A 20,873-nucleotide genomic window follows, 5' to 3' on the forward strand; every position below is an offset into this window, starting at 1 on the left:
CGATGGAAATAGACATTACTGTCTTATACGAGACCTAGGAAAACTGTTACAGCATCTAACAAAACACGGAAGTACAAGTTATTATTGCAGGTAATTTAGTTTCCAATATATTAGTTTGCAATCTACTAATTATTTTCTGCATTAGAATGTGTCTTCACCGATTCAGCGGAAACAACGCTGAACAGCGACGTGATGCGCATATCGAAGAATGCGCCACCCACGGCGTCCAAAAAACAGTTTTCCCTACCAAGAAGAAGACGCTTTATTTTGATAAATATGAGTGGACGGAAAAAGTAAAAATAAAAATTATTTAATTTAACTCTTAATGAAATGAATTTATTAGGTGCAGTATGTATTTTACGTCGATTTTGAAGCAATCCTACCGAGAGTTCAAGGATGTGATCTAGATCCTGATTTAAATACCAGCAAAGTAAACATGCACATCAGCTGCGCGTATTCGTGGGTGCTTGTTGGACCTAACGGTAAGTTATTTGGCAAAATTCCCTTTTAGATATATTATAAGAGAAGACTTATAGGTGTACCTGTTCGAACCGATTGCTATCGAGGTCAAGATGCAACTCGAAGATTTCTGGAGTCTATTCTGGAATTAGAGAAGGAGTTGATGGAACTCATTGAGACCAATGTACCAATGATTATTACCCCGGAGGAGGAGGAACAGTTTCAAGCTGCTACACATTGCTACATTTGTCAGAAACAGCTAAATCAGGGAAATATGCCCGCTGTTCGAGATCATTGTCATTTCAGCGGTAAATATAGGGGGCCAGCGCATAACCTCTGTAATCTTCAAAAGAAAGTTCCAGAATTTATCCCTATTTTCCTTCATAACCTTAGCAGGTGAATTTATTAAGTTAATTATCCAGGAAATAAACCTAATAATAATAAATCTTCATAGATACGATTTACATCTTATATGTCAGGAGATTGGTCATTTTAAGGAACAGACACTTGACTGTATTCCTTCCACTAGCGAAAATTATATTTCACTCAAACTAGGTAAAATATATTTAATTATGGATTTAACCTAAACAGTAATTTTATTATTATTTTTAGGGAGATTTCGGTTTTTAGACTCTTATCGATTTCTAAGCGATAGCCTCGATGCTCTAGTATCTAATCTCGTTTTGGAAGGAGCCAGTAAATTTCAGATTGTTAAGAAATATTTTGAAAGTGATAAAGTTCAACTGCTTTTACGGAAGGGAGTCTACCCGTACGAGTATATGGACGATGAAAAGAAATTTGACGAGACGATGCTGCCACCTAGAGAAGCGTTTTTCAGTTCATTGAAAAATCAAAATATTTTAGAATCTGATTATTTACACGCCCAAAATGTTTGGACAGCGTTTAATATTCAAACATTAGGTAAAATTACTATAGTATAAATATTTCAAATCTCTTAACCTCGGTTTTCGTAGGGGAATACACCGACCTCTATGTGAAAAGCGATGCGTTGCTCTTAGCCGACGTTTTTGAAAATTTTAGAACATTATCTATAACTCATTATAAATTAGATCCCGCTCACGCTTACACCGCACCAGGTTTAGCCTGGCAAGCAGCTTTGAAGATGACCGATGTTCGCCTCGATCTCATACTTGATATAGATCAACACTTATTTATTGAAAAGGGTAACGCTTTTTGATATTTTAAATATTATTGTATTTACATTGAATTTTTAGGTATTCGAGGCGGTGTTTCAATGATCTCAACTCGTTATTCTGAAGCGAATAACAAATATATGCCCGACACATATGATTCGTCTAAAGAGAGCAGTTATATATGCTATTTAGGTAATTTACATTTAAAAAAAATATATATATATATATATTTTTTTTTTTTTAATTATTTTAATTTTAATTATATTAATTAACTTAATTTAACTTAATTGAAGATGCTAATAATTTGTACGGTGCTGTTATGTGTGAACCACTACCGCTAGGCGACTTCCAGTGGGTTCAGGAGGATGATTTGCAAACACTCTGTGAAAATATTCAGAGTATTCCCAATAACGTTGAAAACGGATACATTTTAGAGGTAAATAACAAGTGTTATAATTATTGAATTATATTTTTAAAGAATTGTTTCCTTTGCAGGTGGATCTTGAATATCCTCCAGAGTTGCATGACTTACATAACGATCTCCCAGTAGCGGCGGAATCTAAAGTTATTACACATGATATGCTATCTCCATACTCCAAAGATCTCTTAGGAAAATTAAATATTAAGGAGAATCAAAGTCTACCAAAACTTCTTCCTAATTTAAATAATAAAGAGAAATACATAGTACATTACCGCAATTTAAAATATTATGTAGAATTAGGTTTGAAAATAACCAAGGTTCATCGAGCTCTAACCTTCACTCAAGGAAAATGGTTAGAAAAATATGTTAGATTCAACACTGAACAGAGGAAATTATCCAAGAGTTCATTTGAAAAGAATTTCTGGAAACTAATGGTTAACTCTGTTTTCGGGTAAATCAATTTAAATAATTTATTGCTGTTTTTTTTTCCCTTACTTCATTTAATTCTTTAGAAAAACAATGGAAAATTTACGGAAGCATATAAATTTCGAGTTGATTCATAAACCAGAAAGAATGTTAAAAGTTACAAGTTCCCCGCAGTTTGAACACTTTACCATCTTTAATGAAGAGTTAGCCGGCGCTCATAAGAAGAGAGCTAAAATTGTTCTTAACCGGCCTATATTTACCGGATTCACCATTCTAGATTTATCTAAGGAGCTCATGTATCGGTTCCATTATGGATTCATAAAAAATACGTACGGGGACAAAGCATCACTATTATTTACAGACACTGGTAATTTAATTTAATATGCATTTTTTATTTAAATAGTACTAATATATAAAATATTTACAGACAGTCTAACGTACAACATTAAGACGGATGATGTTTATAAAGACTTTGAAGTTCATAAAAACCGCTTTGACTTCTCTGATTATCCACCTTCGCATTTCCTTCATTCTAATCAGAAGAAAAAAGCTCTCGGTTATTTTAAAGACGAGACAAATTCGCAGTTAATTCAAAGCTTTGTAGGACTTCGTCCAAAGCTTTATTCTATTAAATTGTACGGGGAGTCTAAGACCGCTGAAGAGATAGAAAAGGAGTTGCGATTGGGGAAATCTTTAGAGTCAATTTTAAACCATAAAAAGGTTTGTAAGGGCGTTGCCATGAACGTTATTAGAAACGTCATCCGCCACGAAGACTATGAACGTTGTCTTTTTAATCAAGAAACCATGTCAGCCGAGATGATGCGTATAGCTAGTTTCAAGCATGAACTATTTACTTTAAATACTAGAAAACTTTGTTTATCACCAAATGATGATAAGAGATACATTCTACCCTGCGGGGTTCGTACATTAGCGCACGGTCATAACGATATTGAAAAATTATAATGAATGCTTGTATTTATGTATATATAAAAAAAAACTGCTATTGCTATAAATTGTAAAAAATTATTTTATTGAATACATTTTGCACATGAACTCTTTAATCATTTTATCGTTTACATATTTATCTTTCTTAAACCTAGACACAATGTTATACATTTCTATTCCTTTACACCTGTTTATAGCAAAATAGATACAGAATGCTCCACACGTATTACTAGAATTACTCTGTAATTGATTAGAATTAAAAGTTACAGTTTTACTGTTTCGTTCAATAAAGTCATTAAATTTAAAATAATCTGGCGGGTTTCCAAAGGAATCCATGAATTCACAATTTTTATGTTTAGAAAAATATATTAGAACCCAGTGTTCTCCAGGTTCAGCACTCGTATCGGTATTTACAATAAATAGAGAAGGGAATATTTTTACGTATTTAGGTAGCTTGTCAGCCGCGAACACGCCTTGAAATATACTTTTAGTACTTAAATCTTTTTCAAGAATTTTAGTTATCTGTAGCGAATCCATTAATTACTGTAATCGAAAATCACGGTTCGATTTTTATCAATTTCAATCAAATTTTGAAACTCAGCGTAAATTAGAATGGAAATCGTCTCCGGTAACGGTTTTGCAAATTTTAATTCTAATCTCAGGTTACTGTTTTTTACAAGATGCAAGTGATTAGCGTTGTTATTAAGATCCGAGGTTAAATTGTACGCGAATAAACAATTTCCGTTAGGGTAATCTTCCCGACTTATCTGATTCCCTTCATCTACGTTCCACTGATTAGTTTGAATGAAAAGATTGCAATACGCTTGAATATATAGATTTTCCTCAAAGTTTAGAGATAACGCCTTATGAGGGACGCTGCTACCGTCAATGTACAATCCAATGCTTGATAAATCAAAATGTTGAAAGTTGTACGGGGATTTTTTCAAATCTCCTAGAAACGCTTTTTGTTCCACAAACCCGATAACAACTTTCTTAGGTGCTTGTCCGGTAAATAAATGATCTTGCACACTAGCCATAAGACCAGCGGGTATAGAAAATGAGGTGCACTCCGAACGAGTTACAGGATATTTAGCGGTTCCATATTGTAACGCCTTGGCTTGAGCGAGCGATAGTTCCGGTATCACTTTAACTTTCCTCAGATAAAGGGAAGCTGATAAAATCTCCACTTTACATTTTACGTCGGAATGAACGCAAAAAGCTGCTCTATTTTTATCGAATTTAAATTTCAAATCAACCATATTTAATAAAAAGCGTGGTTGTTGACATAAATCAGTATGGACTACGCCTAACAAGTCAATCGCCCCTTTTTGCGCTAAACTCGCTCGTTTAGAGAAACCATCGTTATCGAAAAATGAATCGAACTTCCCAGGTGTATCCCGATAGAAAAGTGAACTCGTTAAATAACTTTTTTTCGCAGAATCTCCGAACGTTAATAAAGTTTGTATCATACTTTTATAAGCGTAATTTTGACTGGAAGGTGTTACTGATCTTTCATTAAGAAATACGTGGACGTCGCTAAAAAGCGAATGAAGAAACAAATTCTCGGGGGCGATATTGTCGGCTGGAGTTCCGGCGGCCCCACCCGCAACACCTGGAACCGCGGGTTGCGGTAGTTGACCATTATCTTTAGTTACCTTAACTCGAACGTGCAGCAAAGTTTGTGAAAGGTCTATATACGTTTCAGAGTTACCGTTGATAGAAAATGTAATTGATGCGTTATCAACTATATTTGATATTGGATTATACTCAACCCATTCTCCACCAATAATCGAAGATTGTGTCATAGGTACTTGAAACAAATCTAGCTCGGAATTTATACACTCAACTGAGTGCGGGTGTAAAAGGGACATTATGAGAATATATCGGAACGTTTAGGGAACCGTCCTTTCGCTATCCTGCCTGCTGTTGAAATGGCGCTTTTCGACTGAGTTCGTTTCCTTTTATTTCCGGAACCCGTCATTCTTTTAATATGATCCGTAGCTGAAGATGTTAGTCTCATGGCTTCATCAGCTGCTGAAGCTAAAGTTTCCCTTCCAGCGTTAATAGAATGCGATTTAAGCGCTGTTTTAATTGGGACTCCGCTAACAACATCGGTCGCTACTTTCGCTCCGGTACTTAAAAGTTTTTTCCCCAAGTAAGAAGCGCCTTTCTTCAGTAAAGGTACCGCGAATCTAAACGCTGAAGATAATATATTTCCTAGTCCATGTCCTCTTTGCACGGCTAAACCTCTATATACAGGTATTCCACCGAAACCAACCTGGTTTAAATAGTAACTTTCATAATCAGTTCTTGAAGGCGAATATTCAGACCTCATGATGTTAACTGTTCGCTCTCTTAAGCTAGAATGAGGGTGTGTCCTGAATGATTAAAGGTTTATAGTGAAGTCCACATTTTACGGGGTTTAAAATGTAATACAACGTGAGCTTTTCCACTATGAAACTGTATTGGCTCACCTAAATCATCTGTTATATTAATCTCTATAGTCTTAATATTATTACACACGACTGGTAGGTAATGAGGTTGTGAAAATATTTTTGTAGTTGTTTTCCCATTAGACTCGGCTTTCTCTTCGACGCTTATGATTCTTAATAGAGGTGCTAAACTATCCCCAACAACGCTATTTTCAACCAGATCAGAATAAACGAATAAGGAATGTAACCCAGCGTTCATATCAACTGGGTAGGGGGTTATCATTGAATTTAAAATGGTGAAATCATTATCTCTTCTATCCTTAAAACCTAGTAAAATCGATAGATCGGGGCCAATTACAGCTCTGATTTTCGGTTGCAATTTAACTTTAATTCGATTAGAATAATTTAAATAAGCGAATGTAACTTGTTCTTCTTCTTGGTTGTGGACGTTCATAACATGTAATAGTTCTTCCGGAGTTTTATAAAAACCCGCGGGAACTTCAATTATTTTATCATATTCGAGAGGGTCTTTAACTAGAGGGTTATCAGTCATTTTATCATATTCGAGAGGGTCTTTAATAACCAATAGATTAGGTTTTCGAACGTTATGCCATGTCCGAGGATAGCTTATTTCCGCTAACCCAACTTCGTACTGTTCCTCAAATCTTAACGGTTCAGCTAAATACGTTCGAAATTTACCAACGCTATTATCTTGGTAATATAATGACGAGGAATCTGAAGGTAGCGTTACGTAAAAACTCATTTTAAATCCACTTCTTGTATCCAAGAATTAAATGTAGGGTCGTAATCTTGCCACTTGACATACAGTTCTACGCGGCCGTCCGATTTTTTCCTCTTTTTTATTACTTTTTCGATTATGAAGTAACAGTCTTTTAAATCTCGACCAACAATCTGAACCTCCTCTCGATAGAATACTCCTAAAATGGGGTTAGAATTTAAATCCATCAGCTTATATACAGGTGGGTCACGTGGTAGTCTCTCAGCTATTTTAAACAATTCTGTAGTAAAATTCGGGTTATATTTCTTATCGAAAATTGATAAATTTCTACTTATTCTACAAATATCTCCAATTTCAAACGCGTATGTTAACGGAGGAGAAAAATTTACCGAACCGTAAAGATTTTTCCATATTTTAGCAGAGTTATCTAGAGTAACTTCCGCGGGTTTACATTTAATTGATCTGTGATAACTATTGTTATAAGCGTTTATAATATCATCTAAAGCGTCGATATATTTAAGGGTGTTATTCTGCGTGAAATAGCGATATAAACGAGATTTAAAACTTCTAATGAATCTTTCAATAATGGACGCTTTCATTTCCGATCGGGTAGCGAAAAATTTAATGTTCCTTCGTTGTAATTCACTCTGCACTTCTTGACAGACAAATTCGTTTCCATGATCACTTTGAATTCTTTTCGGTTGACGGCCTTTTTCAAAAACGTTACGTAACGCTTCTAAAATTGTTACACCTTTCTTATTTTTAACCGCTACAGCCATAGCGTATTTGCTAAATATGTCGATAATACATAATACATAGCGAGATCCTGAATTATATTTAGACAGCTTCTGAAAATCTGCCAAGTCCGCTTGCCACTGTTCGTCAATTCCATAAACAATAGTTCGATTTCGTTTGAATCGTCTTCTAGCAGGTTTATGCAGCGTATATGTATCCTGCTTTATTAGAAATTGTTTTACTTTTTCCAATGAAACCTTTAAACCTTTATGTCGAGCTGAATTATAGAGCGCTCGAACTCCAGCGAATGACCCTGGGTCTGTGGGGTTAGTATAGATCTGCTCAAGTTCTTTCTCCATATCGGGTAATATTTTGATGTAATGGCGTGTAACGCCAAAAAAGGAAATTAAATAATTCTAATATTATAATAACTATGATAATTAATACAGCTGTGATAATTTTCGGTGATTTTGAAAATGATTGTGATAAATAGGCTAAAAGTCCTAAAGAGACCGTTTCTGTACAACCTTCCATTGTAGGCTTATACTATGAAATGAGAACAAAATTATCAGGTTAATATATTTTATTTAGTATGTATCCAAGGTCTTAGAGGACTAGGTGAAGATGATGATAACATTGAACTACTTGGTGGTGTATGAAATACAGCGAATGTTTTTAACAGTGTCAATCTTACAGGATTTTTAATTAAACGTTTTGAAATATTTGACTTATGAATGCCCTCGTAAAACTCAGTAACTCCTATAGGATCAATCACTGTTCCAGGCGTTTTTCTCACAGCGTCATACAAAAGATCGATTATATTAGATCCTCCAATCACTTGTCCTCGAATAGAAAGCTCTCCTGAGTTAGTCCATCTAATATATCTCGGATCTTCCGTAGTCGCTCGGTATAATGAAATCGCATCACTAACATAAGTTGCAGGTAGAGAATAAGATATTTGCGCGAACCAAGTTTTAGCTCGTTCAGAGTTTTCAATAACGGGAGAGATTTGCTCTTTACGTACGTAAGTTAACCGTCGTTGGAGAGTTTGATTGTATAATGCTAATTTCTCTGATTCGTTTAAATCTGGATTATCTAGAATAGATTTCATTTCATCATCGAGTGTCTTCTCTTTTTGAAGTTCAGGTGTTTCTTCTGTTTTGGAAGGTGTATTGTTTTTTAATCTCTCCATTACATCTTCAGGTACTAGAAGCATTTTTCGAGCCATCATCGGTTTATAGCTCGGCTTATTGCACTTCCGGCGACTGAGCTAACGATAGATAGCAGTGGCGCTAATAAAAATGGGAGAAAACCACCCTTTTGTACCAGTATCTTTCGTCGTTTTGATATAGGGTTCTTCTTCGACACGTTTCGTATAACCACGCTATGTTTCTTTAACCGCTTACGATGACGTTCTGACAGTTCAATTGTTCCGTGCAATACATTTATACAACATTCAACGAGAGCCAATATAGCTTCCTTGCTAGCGTATTTAATAGCTGTCTTTCTTTGATTTAGATTACAGGATGTCAGGAAACGTAGAAAGTCTAGGTTTTCCTTTACTCGTTTTGAGACATCCATTTAGAGATTTTCTTAGCCTTTCTTAAAGCGCAATGAACAGTTTCGGAATGAAAAGGGCAGTTTAATTCAACGTCTTCTAGTTCTGATAATTTAGGACAGCCGATATCTTCGATGTTAGTTACTGGAACACCGAGGAGTGTCGATAATACTGCAGCTTTTTCTAAACCTTTAGTGAAAAACGAAGTAGCTTTTTCCGCTATCTGATTGCAAATGTCACGTCTCGTTCTGTAAGGACGTTCGCCGCCATTCCATCGAAGATGACAAATGTTATGAGATATCCATCTGCATTGTCTTTTATCTTCGTTTGAAAGCTCTTTGAAAGGGTATGGAGATTTGAAAGTAAACACTTCCGATTCTTCAGTTTCTAATACTACGTAAGCTAATTCTTTAATAATCCACTCTCGATTAACCCTAAAAAAAATCCCTTCTATAATACACTTCATTTTGGAATAAAGACAGCCGATTCTTCACCCGGTATTAAACCTGTTCGTAGTAAATACTGATCTGGGGTGTGAGGTTTCAAGTCAACTAATAAATACCCAAATTTCCGTGACGTAGCTTGTTGAAACGCATCAATAACGTATTTGCTATTGGTTGGAGATATCTGTCTCGCGAGATGATAAATTGTTGATTTATCTCGTGGTGATTTAAAAATAAATAGATAATGAGCATTTAAATTCAAAGTTCTTATTTCTTTTCCGGGGTAATAAAGGTTTTGCATTAAAATTAGTACGGAGGTGTTTCTGTGATGAGATCCACGAATAAATAAATTAGTTACATCTTTATTATTAGATATCTCGCATAACAAATCGTCTAAAATAACTAAATTCCTAATTTGCGGGTTTAATATATTAACATCGAGTAACCCTTCGTGAAACTCGACTGAAGGTGTGTGTTCTAATATTGATTGAAATAGTTTCGGCTGATACTCGGTATAACACCATATTATCCTCTCTGGAGGAGGGGATATGCAGGTCTTCTTATGTTGAATCAACCGTCCCACTAGGAATGACTTTCCGCATTGGGTGGACCCGGCTACAAGCCCATTCATTGGATGTTGTAAGCTTAAATCCATAATGGTTAATGAGAATCGGAACATTAGTGCAATCAATTTTATTAGTTTTTTAACAAGTTTTTAGCATTGCATATTATTAGTGACATTATATTATTTAAAATTTCTTTCGACAATTCACAGCGAATAGTAAACATTTCAATAATATTTTCACAATCTACCGACATAATTATTTCATAAAAATGGAAATCTACGCGCTTAGAATAATCCGTCATGATACAATCATGCTGGAGTTGAGATGGATGATCAATTTGGCAGCCATTGCACGCTTTCTTCAGAGCTTCGTGTAATTGTTTAATTACAACGTTAGTCATCGCCTCCTTTATTTCCTTGATTTTCTTTAAACACTTCTGAATCGACTCGTACTGGTCGAGGAAATTCAACCAAGAAGATTGAGCGAAAGCTACCCCCTCTTTAGTCGGTAACAGTTTTCCATAGTTTACGCCATAACCATGGTACATTTGTCTAACATCTAAAACCTTTTGTTCGGCAAATCTATGAACCGAAAACCGTTTGGTTTCAGAACCTGTGAAAACCCACGAAGTTTCAGCTTCGTTATTGAAATAAGCTTCAATGGCATCTTTCTTTGTCCATAGCTCTTGCAGTTCCGTTTCTGTTAGTTTGATACCCTTTGTTAAATCTAATAGACCGCAGTGGATGGTTTCATCTGCATAAACGATTAACCCTTTGTCAGCAGACACAGGAAATGAACAATTCCTATAAAATAAATACATTAAGACAAAGTTAAGAATTATCACTGAGTATTCCTACTTACATTTTAAGGTTCCTCGGAGTCACTTCCAATACAATTCAGATGGTGAACTTTCTAAATATGGTCTTACTATTATACGGTTTTCCCTTTTTATACTCTGAAATTATTTATCTTCGATATCTTATTTATTAAAATGGAGTTTAAAATTAATTCCATTCTACGTATACGCATTTTGAAGTGTATCGCGTTACGTATATAGGAATTTACCCGGTCCTCATACGGAATCACGTGTACAATTACAATACTTGAGAACGATACGTTTCTCATACTTAAACTTTAGATATTCGTTTGAAATACTCGTGAGAAAGGTTCAAGTGTCAAGCATATGTAAGTACTACAATGATATTAAAATTAAGTTTAAAAATATTTCCATTCTACTTTAACAACGAATATTCCATGACGTCAAAACACTCAAATCCATGTTTTAAATTCAAATTAACCGCGCCCCATATTCCATGACGTCAAAAAACTCTTCAATTCAAATTAACCGCGTCCCCCGGGTAATCCCGCGCGCGCCGCCTAGGCTATCAATTTTTACATCATTTCAACTTATTCCGTACGATAAAACTTGATAAGATATACGTTCAAGTGTCTTTCGCGATAAGCAGAGATAAATGAACAAGCTGGCCTGGACACAATATGTTGATATACGAAAAAACAAATTGTCGCGAGAAATATCAGAAATACATTGACTTTTCGATGATTTTACCCCCATTTCACCCCTTAAATCCCGGATCTCGATCCCGAACCTAAACCTGAACTTGGGATCGGAGTCTCGCCATCACTTTCCTTCTACTATTTTAAAATTGTGAAAATTTCTGTGACCCTGAATAACGAACCCAATTGAAATGTTTTCTTTTGTATTGTAAGGGTTTACAAAATATTTTTATTTGCAAACAAAAAGATATTTTGATATTCTGATTTATTTCAGAAACTCATAGGGGAAATCAGCAGGAAAAAAAATTGTTGGGTCAAAGATCAAACATATTAAGCCCATAAGAATATAAAAATTTTCTTCGTATATAATAAATCGTTAAAAAGTTACATAAGAATGACCGGCTATATAATTATTAAATTCGCCAGAAAACTGTACTTTCTTTCTAAAAATAGTCTTTGAAACCTAATTTATAGTAAAACACCTGTAAAAATCTGTTTAGGCATTTAAATCAAAATAACAGAATGATTTTGAGAATGGCACTACTTAGTTTGCTTTGCTATCAATCAGTGGCGTAGATAAGGCCCCCGCAGACCCCGCAGTGCGGGGGGGGGGCCCGGAGCTTTAGGGGCCCCCTAATTTCATATCAAAGTATATACTAGATACCGGATAAAATTCCGAATATTGTTTTGCGGGGGGGCCTCGCGGGTCTTAGCTACGCCACTGCATCAATGGTCTAATTTCAGGATTAAATTGTTTGGTATAGATTATCCTGAAGCTATGAGAAACACTCATTTCATTTATTTGTAATAACGTCATTTGAAAAACTTGAGAGTTCTATGTTCGCTCTACTAGAATAGGCATACATTCTATAAACAGTAAATAACCTTAAGTTCAACGTTGAAGCCAAAACCTGTAGAACCCGGTATTCGTATCCTTCAGCATTAAATATTGTTCCATTCGGCAACTTATTGAAAGTCATCCCCACAGCTGTCTGAAATAAAACTCAACATTTATCTGGATTGATAAATATTAACTTATCATTATTGAACTTACTTGTATAACTCCGACTGTGAAATGATTTCCCCCGCATCCCATCTCTCTGTTTCAGATAGGAATGCTGTATTTTATTGCGAATGAAAAATGAACTGCAAAGTTATTTAAATAGGAGGCTCACTAGTTTCTTACAGCACGCAGAACTGCCTCATATACTTTACTCCAAAGTACCTTTTTCTATTCTGAAAACAAGTAGTTCTGGTTTGTTTGTTCACGTAAACACTTCGTGCCAGAGATATTGTGAGTAACGCTTGAAATATTGGCCTGATCGATTCTACAAAATAGAGCCATTTCATTAGAAGTTAAATTGTTACCACAAGCATTGTCAAAATGCGTCGTGGAAATCCGTATATTATGTTCAAAGCATTCTGCTTACCTCTAAGAACTCAATTAATATAGTTTACGGCAAACCCCAATTACAAAAATATACGGAACACAACAAAATAATTTTTTTTCAGTTAAACATCGTTAAACTAAAACGTTATGAATAAAGTATAGCATTCACCAAGAACACTCAATTGCACTTATATAAATAAGTAATTTGGTTAAACTTTTATTTTGCTTTTCTTTATGCAATTAATAGGCCAAAACTATGCGCTTGCTTTGGGACGAAAAGAGTACACCTTTTACCCCATACTACCAACTTCTTCCATACAATAACAGCCAAACTGTATTTGGAAGTTGCTCGCTATTTCCTAAAAATTACTCAAAAACTAGCGAATAGTTTTTACCTATTATCTGTATCTTGCTCGTGGGCTTAGCTGGTGTTCGTTGCCATGGTAACGCGTATTGGTCGGTCATCACATTAAGAGGCCCATGTAATTTTCCATCTTTTGCATCTTTATCGGTACTTTTATCGTGTACTATGTTATGTTTTCAAATAAATAAAAAGAACCATCAATGGATTTCAAAGCCAATAACTATAAAAACATGGGTACACAAACGGATCTATGGGATGTTTCGGTATGCTCTATCGTTTTTGCGCAATCGCAGTTTGCACGTTGTATTACTTTACTGAAAACACTCCACTGCCGTCGCATTCTCGTGAATTTTCCTCGCGTTTCTAGCCATGTAGCCGCGTTTAAAATAGATCCTTTTAATGGTTGTTTCTGTAAAAAAAAAACACTTGGAAATTGAGCTACTGTGACTGTAAAGCGTGGATTGAATGCTCTGATAGAAGTTAGTATTGAGGGGAAAAATGGGAAAATCGAATTAATGCACAATGTAACTTCCATTAAAGTCCATGTAAAGTGCCGTAAAAATTACTCCATATTATATGGATAAAAACGAAGCAGACAGACCAGTGCATGGTTTCAAATTCAAGCTTTTGCGAAAGAGAGCGGCGGTCGCGTTTTTATTAAAAGGAATTCGCCAAATTGTAAAAAGCGTTTCCGGTAAAACGTGCAAACTGCGATTGTGCAAAAACGATGGGTCGTACCGAAATATTTAACAAAACCGTTTTTGTAGAAAATAGCTGAGCTCTAATTTTCGTATTTGAGTTTAAAGCCATAAATATAATATAATCGTAGATATTAGTCAAAGCCTAATTCGCGCCATAAAACATTGTGTTCACAGCCAAATGATGGGGACCTTTGACATATTATAAATTATGACTAAATTAAGGTGCCTGCAAAGATTCAATCACGTAATTATTTTTTCGAAGTGAAACCCTAATTAAAAAGAATAGTTCTTTTTATTAAAGGGCAATGCAAGTGGTCATGCAGGGGGGGGGGACTATGTTTTCTTCAACAAGCCGTAAGTAGGTTTTCCAAGGATGATTTTATACAGCGCGAAAGCCTTATTCTCCTTGGTGTAGCCACGTGGCGCAATTTCGCTCTCATTCGCGAATTTTTCGATTTTCTTCGCTGAGTTAGCTCGCAATCAACGAATCCAGGAATTTAGGCCTAGCTTAATTTATTTATTATGGAGAAAAGAACTGGGTTAGTTTCCGAGAGTTGGACTTTGATATTTTCGATTTAACAATGTTTTGGAATAAAATTATTTGTGAATTGAATATTTTTAATAATGGAAGTTGAAACATTAGGCCTTGGACGCGGTAGATCTCTGCCGCTAGCCTCACATTGGATTAAGAAAATTCAACACCACACACACTCCTATATACCGTCTTCCTTAACAATTCCCTATCATTATACCCCGATAGAATATTTATCTTTTTTTATTACATTTATTTTGTGGAAGTTTAGGATCCGATTTGTCGGTAAGTACGGAGACTTCACTTTCCTCGGCCATTTTCGCGACTAAAGAATGCATGGATTTTGCGTAAAAACCGCGAGAGGCGCATTTATACAAAATAAATTCGGCAACTATGGTTCTGCTTTTTTTACAGAGGGAAAGGCTATGGCAGATAGCGCATGCGCAGTCGTTCTTTTTATCTATAAGATAATTTACCCTCCTGCATGGTCACTTGCGTTGCCCTTTAAGTAACGTCCCCTTCTTGGTTATATGTAGCCGTCACAGTCTCTTACCTTTACCACAAACTACCTACCGCAAGAGGGATATGTATCGTTGGTATTAATTTATATTGTTTCTGTCTCGAATGTGATGCAGGTTTTTTAATAGCGCGCCATCTCACGGCCAGCACAGGCAGTTTAAAAGGTACAAAGACGATCACAAGCGACAATAAACAATATCTGTAGAAGCTGGCTCGCGCACGCCTTTTTTATTTCGTAAAATAAAAAAATTCACGCGCTATTTTATGTTTACTGTAAATAACAAGACATACGACGGTCTGAATACACACAATCCTTCTAATGTGTTAAGTTTGTTTCAGTTATACAGAGCAACCTACAACGCCGGTGACATAACCAATATATATCCACGTCCATACTTATGACCTTAATTAGAATTAAAATTAAGCAACGTAATTGCAATTCTAGGTTATATGGAAACCACAGCTATTCAAAAATATAACTTTCATGAAAATCGGACTTAAATTAAGGAACTTTATGCCGACTTTCAGGCGGAAATATAAGTGTCGCACTTATTTGTTACTTTTGCTCATATTAAAATGGCGTCCGATAAGTGTCTCACTTATTTGTTACTTCTGGTCATACGTTGCAAGCATCGCGTACTGCTCCGATAAGTGTCACACTTATTTGTTACTTCAGGTTGTACGTTGTAAGCATCGGGTATTACTCCGATAAGTGCCACACTTATTTGTTACTTTTGGTTATATTAGAACGGCATTGAAAAATGCCAGAGATAAATTCGCGTTTAGTCTCTATAACCACGCGTATTTCCAATGTTGGAAGTTGAGGGGGTATGTATACGCTGTCAAAAAATCCCTACTTAGAATTAAAATTAAGCAACGTAATTGCACTTCTAGGTTATCGCACTTAAATTAAGGAACGTTATGTCGACTTTCAGGCGGAAATATAAAACCACGAACACTGGGGTCCCTTAAATTACCCCGAAAACTATACTTAAATTTAATATTTACTGATATAACCGAAGTCGTAGGTCCGCTGAATCCTTACCTATCCAATAATATTTTTTTTACGTTATCGGACTTCATTTTAAATAAAATATCTACCACGTAAAGCGAGACCACCGAAAATAGTAAATTGGGCAAATGCCCAACTTCTAGGGCTCCGATTTGAAAACTTTATGAAAGGCTATCAATGGCGATATATGTACATTCGAACGAGATATTATTGACTCTTCTAGCCCTAGCCGTTGAAGAGATATGCGCAACACGGCGGCATCGGCATTGGCATCGGAATCGGCATCGGCAGTGGCAGCGACTACACTGTACGTGAAACTAATACCCACAAATCCTTAGGATTTTGTGTAAAAAGCGGCATCACTTTTGAAACACCTTTTTCGAGGTTAATGCAAGTCCTTCGGGGGTAAATGGTCTGTGATTTTACAAGTCTACGAGCGCACGCTATAATTGCGAGGAATGTACATGTAGCTTTTTCTAGCACGTGTACAAATCGCGCGTTATAAAATTCTACTAATAAAGTGGTGTCTTATAACGTAACAGCAACATATTGCATTTTTAATTTTTATTCATTTTATCTTATAAAAAAAAACTATTAAAATAATTAATTTAAAAATTTAAACACTCATTGTGTAGCTATGGAAATAAAGGTGGAGAATAAATTAAACCAAAAAAATGAGTAAATGAGCTTTGGTCACGTCTTTTATTTATTGTCGAAGACCCATTGGTCCGATAAACTCGCTTAATTGTTGTAATTCCTTCAAATGTTTTAGGGTTTATTTTCTTTTTGCCGTTTTACAAGATGAAATTTTTGGTTTTTAGTAACACTTCCCAACATTCAATACTTCTTATTTTATATTTTACTAGCTTTAATACCCGGGGTCTTAGTATATAGAATTAGATCTGATTTGTATGTAAGAAAGGTAAACTCTGTATCAAAACCTCAACACGCGTAGCAAAAACACAACACGAGTAGCAAAAACGTAACACACGTAACATGCGAAGCAAAAAGTCCTCGTAGCAAAAACGTAACACACGTAAAACGCGTAGCAAAAAGTCCTCGTAGCAAAAACGTAACACACGTAACACGCGAAGCAATATGTCCTCGTAACAAAAACGTAACACACGTAACACGCGTAGCAAAAAGTCCTGAACTACTTAAAAATCCCAAAGAAACCTTCCCTTATACGAAGTCCCTTTCTTTCACACTAACGCCCCTTCTACGAATTTCACACTAACCCGTTAAAAAAGTTTAAAGGTCGGGACGGGTGCAAGGAACTCTATATAGGAGATAAGGGAAGCAAATTGTGGAAGTAGAGAAAAATATTAAAAGCCGAAACCAGCCGAAAAATAGATAAGGGGAAGCAAAGACGCAAAAGTCCAAAGTCGAGTAAAATAAAATTGAATTATGAGTAATGAATTAGATTAATAACCATGTCAGGTATTTGGAATTAGGCGCGTTAAGTTGGAAATCAGACCCTGAACATTGAGTTAAAATTTCAAAGCTCTAGAGCTAACCGTTCTCGAGTTTTTAGGAACATGACGTACAAATAAATAAATTAAAGGACAAACTTTAAGACTTATAGTTATAGTTGTTCTTGGCGGAGGAGAAATGAGTTAAAGAAAACTCGATGGTTTTAATTGTTCTCATTCGCCTTGAAGGTCCAGCCAGCCGTTGGATAAATTTGGGTGTATTGGAAATACTCAACACTGCGATATTGTATTATCGATAAAGTCACCGTTATTAAACAATAGCAGGTTTTACTCAATAGCTCCTAAATCGTTATTTATCGCAATATCAATTGAGTGCCATTATCTTTTAATTTTACTTTCTACGCTACTGAACACACCACGTTCGTTCAATATTAACCAATATACTGGTTGCAATGGTATGTTTAATACCGCGCCTTATTCATAATTAAAAATGCATTTCCTTTTCGTAACTTAGTAAATGTGTAATACAAATTTGAAAAAGGTAATGGGTTCTTGGCACCCAACGTCTAATGTGAAAACTATAAAAACATTATAGCGGCTAGCTATGACTCCATTCGTAATTCTAAATTCCCTCAGTTCCTCTTTTGGGATGCTATGAGGTCCGTAAGTGGATAAGAAAAATTCGTCACATCTTGAAAAATGTTCTATAATTGTTAACGCGTGTAACTTAAAAACAAAATATCGAAATCTTGCCCATCTTACGACGTTTCAATTTTATTAAAAATATTTAAAGTTTTAACACTCATACGTTAAGCATTATTTTATGTAGAGCTTTCTTTCTCGCATCTGTTAAAATTTATCTCAGTATTCTTAATTTCTTCCCATAGACCTTTCTTTGAGTTTCGACTTAAACGTAGCCATATGCAGAAAGCATTCTCGTTCCTTTGTAACAGGTTATTTTTAAGGCGCTTCACATTTTCTTAATTCAAATCGTGTGTGCAAGCCCATTTCATTATTTTTATTTTTTTGTTGTAAGATTGTCGTTCCCATTATAGCTTGAAATATCTCTCTCTTAATGTTTCTGCGTGGCACGTGGTGACTTCGTCGGATGCCAAAAAGAACTACAGCCCATTAATTATCTCTATACCCCTCGATCGTCAATAGCGCAAATGTCAATTCCGTTTGTGTGAAAGCGCCAAAGCCCATTGAAAGACGTTCATTTGGTCAATTCGACCAACCTGCCTCTAGGCCAAAGCATGGTCACCACGTGGGAGCATGTGGCAACTAGGTGATTTATTTATTTCAAGTATATCTTAAACCTTTGAGCTGAACCAATCACCAGCTATCGTTTTGAGTTCAACCTTTTCCCAATTAAAAACAATTTGAACAAAACAAGGCAGTTGAGCAAAATTTGACTGAGATCTCGGGTTAAAGAAACATGAAGTAGCCTCTCCTCTGGTAGAGAGATGTAGTATGTTAAGACTGGGTCATCTGTTTAAAGGCATTATCAATCGCTAGATGACTTGGGCCTAAGGTGGTGCCTTGGGTATTTGCATAGCTAATTATATTGGAGACATAGTCCAGGCTAGGACTTGGGTTGCGATTTGGGACAAGGAGTCCCAGGGAAAGCGTTCAACCGCGGCCCGCACTTAACAGCGTAAACTGTAAACCCTCGACTTCGCCACTGGTGGTGTTCTTCAAGGGACTTCCTCAAAAGATATCTTCGATGAGCTAAAAGTCAGTTTGACATAGCAAAACAATTGGTAGTACTCGTATGAGAGAGATAGGTTCGCGTCATTCCCCCCTTAAAAAAACTATTATTATTATGATTTAGTGTGAATGTTAGTTGATTATAAATTGTGCATGATAATCCTTTATTATTGAATTTTTCAAATTAGTAATGTACTGAATATTTATGGGCTTTTATTTCGTTTTAACGTTAGCCGTATTTAATGTTTATGAGTTTTAAATATATTTTACTTGAACACCCGGTACTTGCCCTTTATTTAATTTGTTATCTTATCCTATATTTAAAGGTAATACCCGTAGACATTTTGAAACCAATATATACCCCCTTCTCTCCTCGCTGGCGCTAGGGAAATCTACCACACATTTCAGGATTACTATTTACAGCGTAAGAAATAGTGTCGCAATTTCCATAATCGCGTAGAAGTTTGGTATTGGTATAAGGGTCAAAGGTCATTAGTAAGAAATCGGAGTATCAGAAGTAAAATGGGATAAAATATACTTTAAATCATTTTGATAGTGAATAAAATCTTAAATTTCACCCAATAGGTGTTTTCATAAAACCATGGTTTTTCGTTTTAATGTTTTTCTAATATTGAAGCTACTAAACGTAGCATCCAATTTTACTTCCTAAGTATTAAGTTATCCGGTTTCTTTTCCGAGGTCTACGAAACTTGCGAACAGATGGTTTGAACTAAATTTTCGTGCTGGTTTGATTAATTGAGTTTAAGTTAGGTTTAATTGGTGTCTAGCTTTGGTTAAGGTTAGATTAGCTTAGGTTTAGATAAAGGATAAGGTTAGCTAAAATAAGATCTTTTATTTGGAAAATTTTATTTTTGCTGACCAATTAAATTAGGAACCGTTGCTATGTTAAGTCAAACGTAAAAATATAAAGAAAATATCAAGCGTTGAAATCGCGAGGATCCTCGAATGCCGCATTTTTTTAATGAGGTCGAGAAAAAACATTTTATTTTATTTTAAGGAAACATAAATTAATAGAAAATTTATATAAATATGAAGCTGGCACATTTGTAGCGATGTTTCGGTTAAATTTAGAATTTTCTACATTTGGAAAATAATCAATTAACAGTCTAATTACTTTGCTTAGTCTGAGTTCAATATTGCGGCTTTAAAATATTATTAACTTTGATTAGGTAAATGGTTTTTTTATTAAAAAAATAGGATTTGTGAGTTTATTAGCAAGCTTTAGTTTGCGAGGGTCATTGCATCGACATTTTGGTCAGACTAATAATAAATTAGTGGCTTTAAAGCAGCATTAGCATTCTTTGCTAATTTTTTAACGGGTATGGTTTTTACTTCGTTATTTTTTTATCCTTTACCTTCGTTCAAAACTCCGCTACAAGATCGAGGGGTAAGAACTCGCGAACTCTTGAAAATATGTACCTTTAACACTGCTAAATGCAACTCGCGAACTGTTGAAAATATGTACCTTTAACACTGCTAAATGCAACTCGCGAACTGTTGAAAATATGTACCTTTAACAGTGCTAAATGCACGAACTCGGCGTACATGTTATCTGAGACCGTCTTACCCCTCGTACAAGATGACGACTCGTTCTCAAAACTAATATCACAAAGGGAACTTAAAACCAGTTATAAGAAAAAAATCTTGAAATAAAAAAGAATGCCTTACGAAAATGCCTTGATATAATGTCCAGATCGGTATCCAACTTGAATCGAGACACATCAAATTGCGTATGTCAAATAACACATTTTGCGTTATCTGCACATTTTAATATATCAATTTTAAGCACTATTTGCGT

At 35.4% G+C, this 20,873-nt stretch overlaps 1 protein-coding gene across 1 annotated transcript in view; it reads left to right on the forward strand.

The window, feature by feature from the left end:
* Positions 1-436: 436 nt before the first annotated feature.
* The window catches only part of LOC149943810 (uncharacterized), a 30,707-nt gene continuing 10,270 nt past the window's right edge, over positions 437-20,873 (forward strand). The window contains exons 1-10 of the mRNA XM_090176209.1: positions 437-482; positions 537-855; positions 914-1,014; positions 1,150-1,380; positions 1,434-1,643; positions 1,695-1,805; positions 1,907-2,049; positions 2,352-2,485; positions 2,547-2,827; positions 2,888-3,016. Coding sequence (XP_090032335.1) covers positions 437-482; positions 537-855; positions 914-1,014; positions 1,150-1,380; positions 1,434-1,643; positions 1,695-1,805; positions 1,907-2,049; positions 2,352-2,485; positions 2,547-2,827; positions 2,888-3,016 — 1,705 coding nt within the window. The remainder of the gene's footprint in view (positions 483-536; positions 856-913; positions 1,015-1,149; positions 1,381-1,433; positions 1,644-1,694; positions 1,806-1,906; positions 2,050-2,351; positions 2,486-2,546; positions 2,828-2,887; positions 3,017-20,873) is intronic.

The sequence above is a fragment of the Leiobunum rupestre genome, chromosome 5 (genome assembly GCF_980474605.1).
Source record: "Leiobunum rupestre chromosome 5, qqLeiRupe1.1.hap1, whole genome shotgun sequence".
NCBI lineage: Eukaryota > Metazoa > Arthropoda > Arachnida > Opiliones > Sclerosomatidae > Leiobunum > Leiobunum rupestre.